General features: G+C 36.8%; 1 protein-coding gene across 1 annotated transcript in view; it reads left to right on the top strand.

Annotated features, from left to right (window-relative positions):
- The first annotated feature begins 1,935 nt into the window (after window positions 1–1,935).
- The window catches only part of LOC114042119 (olfactory receptor 13A1-like), a 29,525-nt gene continuing 20,128 nt past the window's right edge, over window positions 1,936–11,332 (top strand). Inside the window, exons 1-2 of the mRNA XM_027860802.1 lie at window positions 1,936–2,725; window positions 4,673–4,680. Of these exons, the coding sequence (XP_027716603.1) occupies window positions 1,936–2,725; window positions 4,673–4,680 (798 nt within the window). The remainder of the gene's footprint in view (window positions 2,726–4,672; window positions 4,681–11,332) is intronic.

The raw sequence follows: 11,332 nt of genomic DNA, 5'->3' as shown, positions 1-11,332 counted from the left end.
TGTGGTTTCTTTGACATAGGGAGTTCATGATGAAGTATTTCCTTTATGAAGGAAGAGAAATCCATCTTCAAATAATCTTAGAGAGTGAGATTTGATTGGGACAAAAAAGGTAAGTAACGTATACAGAGTCTACACAGAAGAAGGACTAAATTGAAACTCTCTTACTGGAAGGCCAGCTCTTTGTCCACATCCTTGGCTCCTACCTATTATGGAAATTGGGACTACACTTCTGGGTCTCCAGCTTCCGTTATATGAGCTTTTGCCTTACTTCCTCAGGGCCCAGACCATTCTCACAACTTCCCAGTCTTGTCTACATTATGAACCCTTGTGAGTAGCTTTAAGACTTAGAAGGATGAGAAGGTTCTGGCCAGTTATAATGTGGAGTTGACTGACAGACTAGAATGATCGCCATTAAAACCTAAAGGTTAGCAGATTTTTGGTAAGATCCTACTCCTTTTCCCAGGGTTTTTTGTCCAATGGTCAGTTACCTATATTGTTAATATCTGTTTTTCTTAGATCATATGTGTCCCCTTGATATAATTTAAGCCCATTCCCATTATTCTTTGCTTTACAGGAAAAATAAAAAAAAATGTGACTTCTTTAAACTAACCATTTGCTAGGAGATAGTTTGTAGAGAAGCTGTATCTACATGATGTCAGTACAGGTCATTAAAATGTGAACATTTCATGTATAATGGGGTCAATTATGCAATAGCTTCATCTTATGCTTAATTAATAACATGTCAGACACTGAGCACATTGCCAAGAAAAAACAGGAAAAAAAGAAAACTAATCAACCTGAGCCAAAATGACCTAAGAAAATCCTTGGGGGTAAAATTGAATTTGGTAATTTAGATCACATTATATTTATTATATTTTAAATAATATTTTTAAAGACTCCTTTCTATTCTGCAGATTGATTAGAGATAATTTAAATTTCTGCCACTCCAAGAGACCATTGTCATGAAGAGTGATAAATGCTTTAAAAGCACCTGTCCAGCTATGGTGAAATGAGAGGAAACTGAAAAACAGGGCTGGTCCCACCTGGGCAGGCATGAGAATTGGAATACTTGAGTAGAATTCTATGTCAAATTCTCTGTTAAAATTGCATTTCATCCATATACTGAATTGAGAAGAGGAAAGGGAACAATATTGATGAAGAAACTGAGTGTTTAAATGACTGAAGATCGTGATAGCAGTCAGAGACTAAGTGACTAGTCCAAGTCATATGTGTAAGTGTATGATGCTCGATTTGAACTTAAGTATTACTAACTCTAGGTACAGAACTTTATGCATTGCGCCACCTAACTACTCTATAAATTTCTTTGTATGACTCTTGGATTCTGTATCTGATCCTGTTTCTGACCCAGTTTCCATTACAAATACAGCACTACTTTCAACTGCTTTCCAGTCATGTACCTCCACTCTCTATATCCTGCCTGTCCATTTTGTTTTTGGCCTGTAAATAGTTCAGAGAATTCCCAATCATGGCCATCCCTCATACCCCAGACTCAGATAAATGAATTATAGCATGGAACTTGGTCTTACCACATGGCTAGGACAGTAAGGGGAACTTTAAACAAAGCACTGAAGGTACTGTAAAATGTCAGATGAAAAAGAGCATGATTTCCCTGAAGGATGATTTTGTGTGTGTGTGGTGTGTGTGTGTGTGTGTGTGTGTGTGTGTGATTTAATTCTGCAGGGAGAATGAATTCATTGAGAAGAGATCTCGCCAACCAAATCATATCTCTCCATTTTGCGTTTCTCGTGTAACACAGATAAATTTGTCAAAATTTGATTTTGGAATATCAAGGTATTTTTAATTTGCCTCTCTTTAATTTGGATCTAATTTTTTTCTTTAGTAAGCAAAACAATCTATTGTTCGTTGGATTTTGTGGGCATATCCTGACAAAAGAAAACCTGACCACCTACTCATATGGCATCAAGCAATCATTCTTCAGTGGCTGAGTTCACCTTACAAAGTTTCTCTGAAAATCCTCAGGTTCAGATCTTCCTCTTCAGTCTCTTCTTAGGACTTTTCATAGTGGCTTTCACAGGTAACTCCGTCATTGTCATTGTGATCAGTCTAAATCCAGGCCTCCATACACCCATGTACTTTTTCCTTATAAATTTGGCCTTCTTGGATGTTCTCTCTGCCTCCACTGTGGTGCCCAAGTTGCTGCAGAACCTAATGACTAAGAACACCATTTCCTATGGTGGCTGCATAGCTCAGATCTATTTCTTAACTTGGTGTTTGGCAGCAGAGGTCTTGGTTTTTACAGCCATGGCCTATGATCGGTATGTAGCCATCTGCCAGCCCCTCCATTACAGCACTATTATGAACAAGGCAGCTTGCTGCCTCATAGCATCTGCAGTGTGGGCTATCAGTGGGACCAATACAACAATACACATCATATTGACTGTTCGCTTGTCTTTTTGTGGCCCCAATGTCATTGATCATTTCTTTTGTGAGATTCCTCCCTTATTGCCTCTCTCTTGCTCCTCAACCTATGTCAACAATGTAATGGTAATTATGGCAGACATGTTCTTCGCTATTTTCAATTTTCTGCTCATTCTGGTGTCCTATGGTTTTATCATCTCCAGCATCTTGAAGATCCGGACTAAGGAAGGGAAGAAGAGAGCTTTTTCCACTTGTTCCTCCCACCTAATTGTGGTAGCAATGTATTATTGCCCTATTATTTATATATATATTGTTCCTGGTTTGAGTCAGACTCTGAAGGAAGGCAAAGTGGCCTCAGTGTTTTATACTATAGTGACCCCAGCCTTGAACCCTCTGATCTACTCCCTGAGAAACAAGGATGTGAAAATAGCCCTCAAGAAATTATGTCCATTCTTAGGAAATAATTGGCCATTTGGCAAACTGATATAGCTCAGAATAATGGGATTACAAGTATCTCTCAGAGAGAGAAGTGTGCATAGATCACAGCTTTACACATCATTTCTCCTGATAGGCAATGCTCCTGAACTCAGGATGTGCTCTTAGGTGAACTAGCCAACTCCCTCGTTAAATTTTTTTTGAAGACTTTTAATGAAGGAAAAGTCAGAATGTCTCCAAAGAATAGCACAGAAACAATCAAAGTTCCACACCATGTTAGATCCATGGTTTAAGAAGAATAGGATTTTGTTATCAAGTCATATTCTAAGAGATAATTTATTTGAAGGAATATTTGCCTGTTCTCTCTGATGTCAAATACTTATTTGAGATATATTGAAGTTTTAGTCAGTTGTGGTTAAGTGACTTGCCCAGGGTCACACAGCTAATAAGTGTCAAGTGTTTGGTCAGAGGTCGGATTTGAACTCAGGTCCTCCTGACTTCAGGGCTAGTGCTCTATTCACTGGGCAACCTAGCTGCCCCCATATTGGAGTTTTCATTAGGAACCTGATAAACTTCAGGTGCAGTAGAAAAGGCCTCAATTAGGTCACTTACACCACAACAAGACTTCCTTTAATTTAACTGAGGAGCAAAGAAAAGGCTTCTCCTTGTTTTCTCTCTTCATGCAAAAGAAAGGGTTTCAACTAAGGCTGCTTGTGTTAGAGAACTTTGGTGACTGTGGTGATGGAAAAGACATAAAGAAAGACTAGCAGTATGGACAGGTCATCAACTTGATTCCATCTCCAGAGTGAGGGAGATCTAGAACTCAACTCCTGAGGCCTCAGCAATGATCAAAGAGGAAAAAAGAAGACTTTTCTTAGGCTGGGAATGATCAAAGCACCAACCCAGGAGATGAAAATAACCCCAAAAAAGTACATATAATCAGAACCTCAAAGAAAAAAAAACTGTTCCCACACAACAATTAAGATTTTTAATAAAAATACATTTTTCAAAATTATATAAGAAATGAAAACTGTATAAGGGAAAGGAACAAGCATTTGTGTGGTGGCTGCCATGTTCCAGGCACCGTAATAAGGACTTTTTCCAAATATTATCTCATTTTATATTCTCATCAACCTGAAATATAGGTGCGATCATCCATGTTTTACAGTTGAGGAAACAGAGACAAATAGAGCTAGTAAGTTTGAGGCCAAATTTGAACTCAAGCCTTCCTGATTCCAAACCTTGCTCTCCAGGAGGAGAAAATTAGAAAAAAAAGTCCCACAGTTTAACGGAAGAGATATAAAACCCTACTATAGTAAAAATTCACTAAAAATCATAATGGGGAACTTCTGCTTCTGGGAGCCAAGATGGCAGAGAAAAAAGGTAGTTGCTCTCACCCTCACCTATCAACCTCTGAAAATATCACCCCAGAAAAAACCCTGGAACAGCTGAACCAGAAGAAAGATGGGGTGCAGCAGTGCAGTAGCCCAGGTAGCTAGAGGGATTAATGGGAAAGGCCCCTCTTACCCTGGGGGAAGGGGAGCAGTACAGAACTGGGAGTCTCCCAGCCAGCTAGTGGAAAGACCCACTTTAGCACACCAGAAGGAGATTCTGGTGCCTGGGCATTCTACAGCAAACAGGTCTCACAGTGTCTCAGCAAAAATAAGAGAAGCAGTTCTACAAAGGCCCCAGATGGATAAGCATGTGGCAGCATTCATCTGAAAGGAGCTGAAGAAAATAACCTAGAGGTGCCAAAAAGTTCCAGCCTTGCTGATTCCAGCCCAACACCAGGTAAGCTGTCAGAACCCTACAGCCTCCAACTGCCAACCAGGAGGAGATCCCAAAGCTCAGGTGGTTGAGCAGGCAAACACCAACAGCTGTACCTCCGAGTGCCTAAGTGAGGGTGGGGTAACTGGTGGAAACCAGCTCAGAAAACCACCAGGTGCCTCGGCATTCTACAGCAAGGAGGTCTTCCAGTGCCTCAATAGAAATAAGGGGAGGCCACACTGCAAGGGGCCCCAGGCAGATAAACACCTGGCAGAACTTATCTAAAAGGAACTAAACAAAGCTAAAGGAAAGGAAAAGCAGGCAACCTAGATTTACCTGAAAGTCCCAGCCTTGCTGATTCCAGCCCAACACCAGATAAGCTGCCAGAACCCTGCAGCCTCCAATTGCCAACATAAGAGGCCCCAGCTCCCAAAGCCAGTGACCAAGACCTAGGCTCCCAACACAAGAAGCTTGGGTCAGTGCCCTCTGCTCCCCAGCAGCAGAGCTTAATCTCTGTACAGGCCAGGGAATAAAGAAACACCATGAGTAAAAAGAAATGTACCATAGATTCTTATTATGAAAAGAGTGAAGTTCAAGACAGAAATTCTGAAGAGGACAACATTGTCATCAAATCCACATCTGCAACATCAAAAAGGAATATGAACTGGTCTGAAGCCCAAAAAGTCTTCTTAGAAGAGCTCAAGAAGGATTTTACAAGTCAAATGAGAGAGGTAGAGGAGTCCTTTAGAAGTACAATTGGCCAACTGGAAAAAAAGTACACTGAAGAAAACAAGTCCCTAAAACACACAATTGGCCAATTGGAAAAAAAAGTACAATGAAGAAAATAAATCCCTTAAAAATATAATTGACCAATTGGAGAAGAAAGTACAAAATCTAACAGAAAAAAACAATATGTTAAAAATTAGTATTGAACAAATGGAAACTAATGACTCTATGAGAGAACAAGAATCTGTCAAACAGAAACAACAAAATGAAAAAATAGATGAAAACGTAAAATACTTCATGGGTAAAACAGCTGACCTGGAAAATCGATCCAGGAGAAACAATTTAAAAATTAGTGACCCATTTGCAAATCATGATGAAAAAAAGAGTCTAGAGAGTATCTTTCAGGAAATCATAAGGGAAAACTGCCCTGAAGTCCTAGAAGCTGAAGGCCTAACCATAGAAAGAATCTACTGCTCCCCACCTGAAAGAGATCCCAAATTGAAAACACCAAGGAATATAATAGCTAAATTCCAAAATTACCAGATTAAAGAGAAATTACTGCAAGCAGCCAGATAGAAACAATTTAAATATGATGGAACGATAGTCAGGATTACACAGGAACTTGCAGCCTTTATATTAAAAGACCGTAGGGCATGGAACATGATATTCTGTAAGGCAAAGGGGCTTGGAATGTAGCCAAGGATTAACCACCCAGCGAAAATGAGTGTGATTTTTCAGGGAAGGAGATGGATATTCAACGAAAAAGGGGACTTCCAAACATTCCTGATAAAAAGACCAGAGCTCAATAAAAAATTTGATCTTAACAACAAGATTCAAGAGAGACATAATAAGGTAAATGGGACAGAAAGATACAATATGTTGTTAATGAGGGCAAAATGTTTACATCCCTACAAGGGAAGATGATACTTGCAGCTCTTGAGAGCTGTATTGTTATTATACCATGTTAAAGGAGTATACATAAAGGCGGTGGATGTAAGTTGACTTTGATGTAATGATAAAAAAAAATTAATCAAGTGGGTTAAATGGATCCAAGGAAGTGGATTAGTCTGAGCTAAGAAAATGTGCTGAGAAAGGAGGAGGCAGACAAGGGTAAATTAAATTACAGGAAAAGACACAAAAAACTATTAGAGCAGAGGTAAAGAAGGGAGGGGGATGAGCATTGTTTGAACCTTACTCTCATCAGATTTGGCTCAAGAAGGGAATAACATAATCAGTTAGGTATAGAAATCTAACTTGCACTATAGGCAGTAGGAGGCAAAAGGGGAAAGAAAAGGGAGGGGGGATAGAAGGGAGGGAAAAAGCAATAAGGGTAAAGGGGAAGAAAAGGGAAAGGGATAATAGAAAGGAGGTGGGACCATAGGAGGTGCTGGTCAGAAACAAAACACTAGTGAGGGGGGAAAGGAGAAAGAAAAGCATAAACAGGGTTGAAAAAAGGATGGAGAAAAAGATGCAGATAATAATCATAAGTGTAAATGTGAATGGGGTGAACTTTCCCATAAAACGGAAGAGGATTACAGAATGGATTAAAAACCATAATCCTACAATATGTTGTTTACAGGAAACACATTTGAAAAAGAGTGACACATACAGGGTAAAAGTAAAAGGCTAGAGCAAAATATATTATGCTTCAGCTGAAGTAAAAAAAGCAGGGGTAGCAATCCTGATCTCAGACAAAGCAAAAGCAAAAATAGACCTTATCAAAAGAGATAAGGAAGGAAACTACATCCTGCTAAAAGGCCCCATAGACAATGACGTAATATCATTACTAAACATATATGCACCAAATGGTATAGCAACCAGATTCTTAGAGGAGAAGTTCAGGGAGTTACAGGAAGAAATAGACAGCAAAACTATACTAGTGGGAGAACTCAACCTCCCCTTCTCTGAACCAGCTAAATCTAACCGCAAAATAAACGAGAAAGAAGTTAAGGAGGTGAATAGAACATTAGAAAAGTTAGGTATGATAGACCTGTGGAGAAAACTGAATGGCGATAGAAAGCAATATACTTTTTTCTCAGTGGTACATGACACATACACAAAAATTGACCATGTACTAGGGCATAAAAACCTCACAATCCAATGCAGAAAGGCAGAAATGGTAAATGCATTCTTTTCAGATCATGATGCGATAAAAATTATATGTAATAAAGGGTCATGAAAAGATAGACTAAAAAATAATTGGAAACTAAATAATTTAATCCTAAAAAATGATTGGGTCAAACAACAAATCATAGAAACAATCAATAATTTCATTCAAGAGAATAACAATAATGAGACAACATACCAGAACTTATGGGATGCAGCGAAAGCAGTTCTTAGCGGAAGTTTTATATCTCTAAATGCTTACGTAAATAAAATAGAAAAAGAAGAGATCAATGAATTGGGCATACAACTAAAAAAACTAGAAAAAGAACAAATTAAAAATCCTCAATTAAACACCAAATTAGAAATATTGAAAAACAAAGGAAAAATTAATAAAATTGAAATTAAGAAAACTATTGAACTAATAAATAAAACTAAAAACTTGTTTTATGAAAAAAACAATAAAATAGATAAACCTTTGGTTAATCTAATTAAAAAAAAAAAGAAAGAAGAAAACCAAATTGCTAGTATCAAGAATGAAAAGGGTGAAACTACCACCATGGAAGAGGAAATTAAAACAACAATTAGGAATTATTTTGTCCAACTATATGCCAACAAATTTGACAATCTTAGTGAAATGGATATATATTTGCAAAAATATAAATTGCCCAGATTAAGAGAAGAGGAAGTAAAATACTTACATAACCCCATCTCAGAAAAAGACATTGAACAAGTCATTGATGAGCTCCCTAGGAAAAAATCCCCAGGACCAGATGGATTTACATGCGAATTCTATCAAATATTTAAAGAACAATTAATTCCAATACTATAAAAACTATTTTGTAAAATAGGTAAAGAAGGAATCTTACCAAATTCCTTTTATGATACAAATATAGTGCTGATACCGAAACCAGGAAGAATCAATACATAGAAAGAAAATTATAGACCAATTTCTCTAATGATTGAATATAGATGCAAAAATCTTAAACAAAACATTAGCAAATAGATTACAGCAACTTATCACAACTTATCACAAACAACTTATCACATAATACACTATGACCAGGTAGAATTTATACCAAGAATGCAGGGCTGATTCAGTTTAAGGAAAACTATCAGCATAATCCATCATATCAACACCAAAACTAACAGAAACCACATGATCATCTCAATAGATGCAGAAAAAGCTTTTGACAAAATACAACACCCATTCCTATTAAAAACACTAGAGAACATATGTATAAATGGAGTCTTCCCTAAAATAATAAATAGCATCTATCTAAAACCTACAGCAAGCGTAATATGTAATGGGGACAAGGTAGAAGCATTTTCAGTAATATTGGGGGTGAAACAAGTGTGTCCATTATCACCACTGTTATTCAACATCATAGTGGAAATGTTAACTTTAGTAATAAGCGAAAAAAAGACATTGAAAGCATTATAATAGGCAAAGAAGAAACAAAGCTATCACTCTTTGCAGATGACATGATGTTATACTTAGAGAATCCCAGAGAATCAAGTAAAAAACTACTGGAAATAATACACAACTTCAGCAAAGTTGCAGGCTATAAAATAAACCCACTAAATCATCGGCATTTCTATATATTACCAAGAAAGCCCAAGAGCAAGAGACAGAAAGAGAAATTCCATTTAAACTTACTATAGACATTATAAAATACTTAGGAGTCTACCTCCCAAAAGAAACTCAGGAACTCTATGAACACAATTACAAAATGCTTTTCACGCAAATAAAATCAGATCTAAATAATTGAAAAATTATTAGTTGCTCATGGGTAGGCCGAGCTAATATAATAAAAATGACAATTCTACTTATGCTATTTTACTTATTCAGTGCCATACCAATCAAACTACCAAAAATTATTTTATAGAGTTAAAAAAAATAATAACAAGATTCATTTGGAAGACCAAAAGGTCCAGAATATCAAGAGAACTAATGAAAAGAAATGCAGGGGAAGGTAGCCTAGCCATTCCAGATATTAAATTGTATTATAAAGCAGCAATCATCAAAACTGCTTGGTTACTGGCTAAGAAATAGAGTGCTGGATCAGTGGAATAGGTTAAGTATGTAAGACACAATAGTCAATGACTATACTAATGTATTATATGATAAATCCAAAGACCCCAGCTTCTGGGATAAGAACCCAATCTTTGAAACAAGCTGCTGGGAAAACTGGAAAAGAGTATGGCACAAACTAGGCATAGACCTAAATCTCACACCATATACCAAAATAAAGTCAAAATGGGTACATGATTTAGATATAAAGGCTGATACTGTAAGCAAACTGAGAGAGCAAGGAATAGTTTACCTGTCAGATTTATGGAGAAGGGAAGAATTCATGACCAAACAGGAGATAGAGAACATTACAAAAAGCAAAAGAGATAATTTTGATTACATTAAATTGAAAAGTTTTTGCACAAACAAAGCCAATGCAACTAAGATTAGAAGGAAGGTGGGAAATTGGGAAAGAATTTTTACAACCATTCTCTCTGATAAGAGCCCCATTTCTAAAATATATAGAGAATTAAGTCAAATTTATAAGAATACAAGCCATTCCCCAATTGATAAGTGGTCAAAGTATATGAACAGGCAGTTCTCAGATGAAGAAATTAAAGCCATCTAGAGTCATACAAAAAAATCCTCTAAATCACTATTGATTAGAGAAATGCAAATCAAAACAACTCTGAGGTACCACATCACATCTATCAAAATGGCCAACATGACAAAACAGGAAAATGATAAATGTTGGAGAAGATGTGGGAAAATTAGAACACTAACACATTGTTGGTGGAGTTGTGAAATGATCCAACCCTTTTGGAGAGCAATTTGGAACTATGCCCAAAGGGCTATAAAAATGTGCATACCCTTTGACCCAGCAATAGCACTTCTAGGGCTATATCCCAAAGAGATCACAGAAATGGGAAAAGGACTTACATGTACAAAAATATTCATAGCAACTCTTTTTATGGTGGGAAAGAATTGGAAATTGAGAGGATGCCTATCAATTGGGGAATGGCTGGGCAAGTTGTGGTATATGAATGTAATGGAATACTATTGTGCTATAAGAAATGATGAACAGGCTGACTTCAGAAAAACCTGGAAAGACTTGTGTGGTCTGATGCTGAGTGAAGTGAGCAGAACCAAGAGAATGTTGTACACCATAACAGCCACGTTGTGTGATGACCAATATTCATAAACTTCACCCTTCCTGGCAATACAGGGATCTAAGACATCTCCAGAGGCTTTGTGATGGAAAATGCCGTCCACACCCAAACAAAGAACTATGGAAGCCGAATTGTTATCTTTTTTCTTTTCTGTTGAGGTTTGTTTCTTCTTTCTGATGGTTCCTCCTGTTGACTTTAATTTCTACTTACAACATCACTAATGTGAAAATATGTTTAATATGAAGGTAAATGTATAGCCTATATCAGATTGTGTGCTGTCTTGGTGAGTTTGGTGGGGAGAAAGGGGGAGAAAAATTTTAAACTAAAAAGCATATGGAAGTGATTATTGATAAATCCAAAAAAATAATAAAAAAAATTAAAAAAAACATAATGGACCAAATTAATTATTCTAAAAATCAACAAGAATTCTTACAATAAAGTCAAAAGAATGAAATTGAAGAAACAGTAAGATATTTGATATAAAAAATAACTGATGTAGAAAATACATCAATGTGAGATAACAGAACACTTATTATGTAATGATCCTCAAAAAGTAGTTGATGGGTCAGAAACCTCCCTGTGATTTATAGTTTATCACAAAGAAAACTAAGTGGAGATGAGCCCTCAATTGTGGGTGGGGGTAGAGATTTTTTTTTCACTCACAGTGACAATATGAGTTTTGGGATTCTTAAAATGTTAGCCTTATTTTATAAATCTG

Source organism: Vombatus ursinus, unplaced genomic scaffold, assembly GCF_900497805.2.
Source record: "Vombatus ursinus unplaced genomic scaffold, bare-nosed wombat genome assembly UNPS02014264.1, whole genome shotgun sequence".
Classification (NCBI taxonomy): Eukaryota; Metazoa; Chordata; class Mammalia; order Diprotodontia; family Vombatidae; genus Vombatus; species Vombatus ursinus.
Note: the sequence above shows the minus strand (reverse complement) of the source record. Positions and strands in the feature narration are given on the sequence as shown.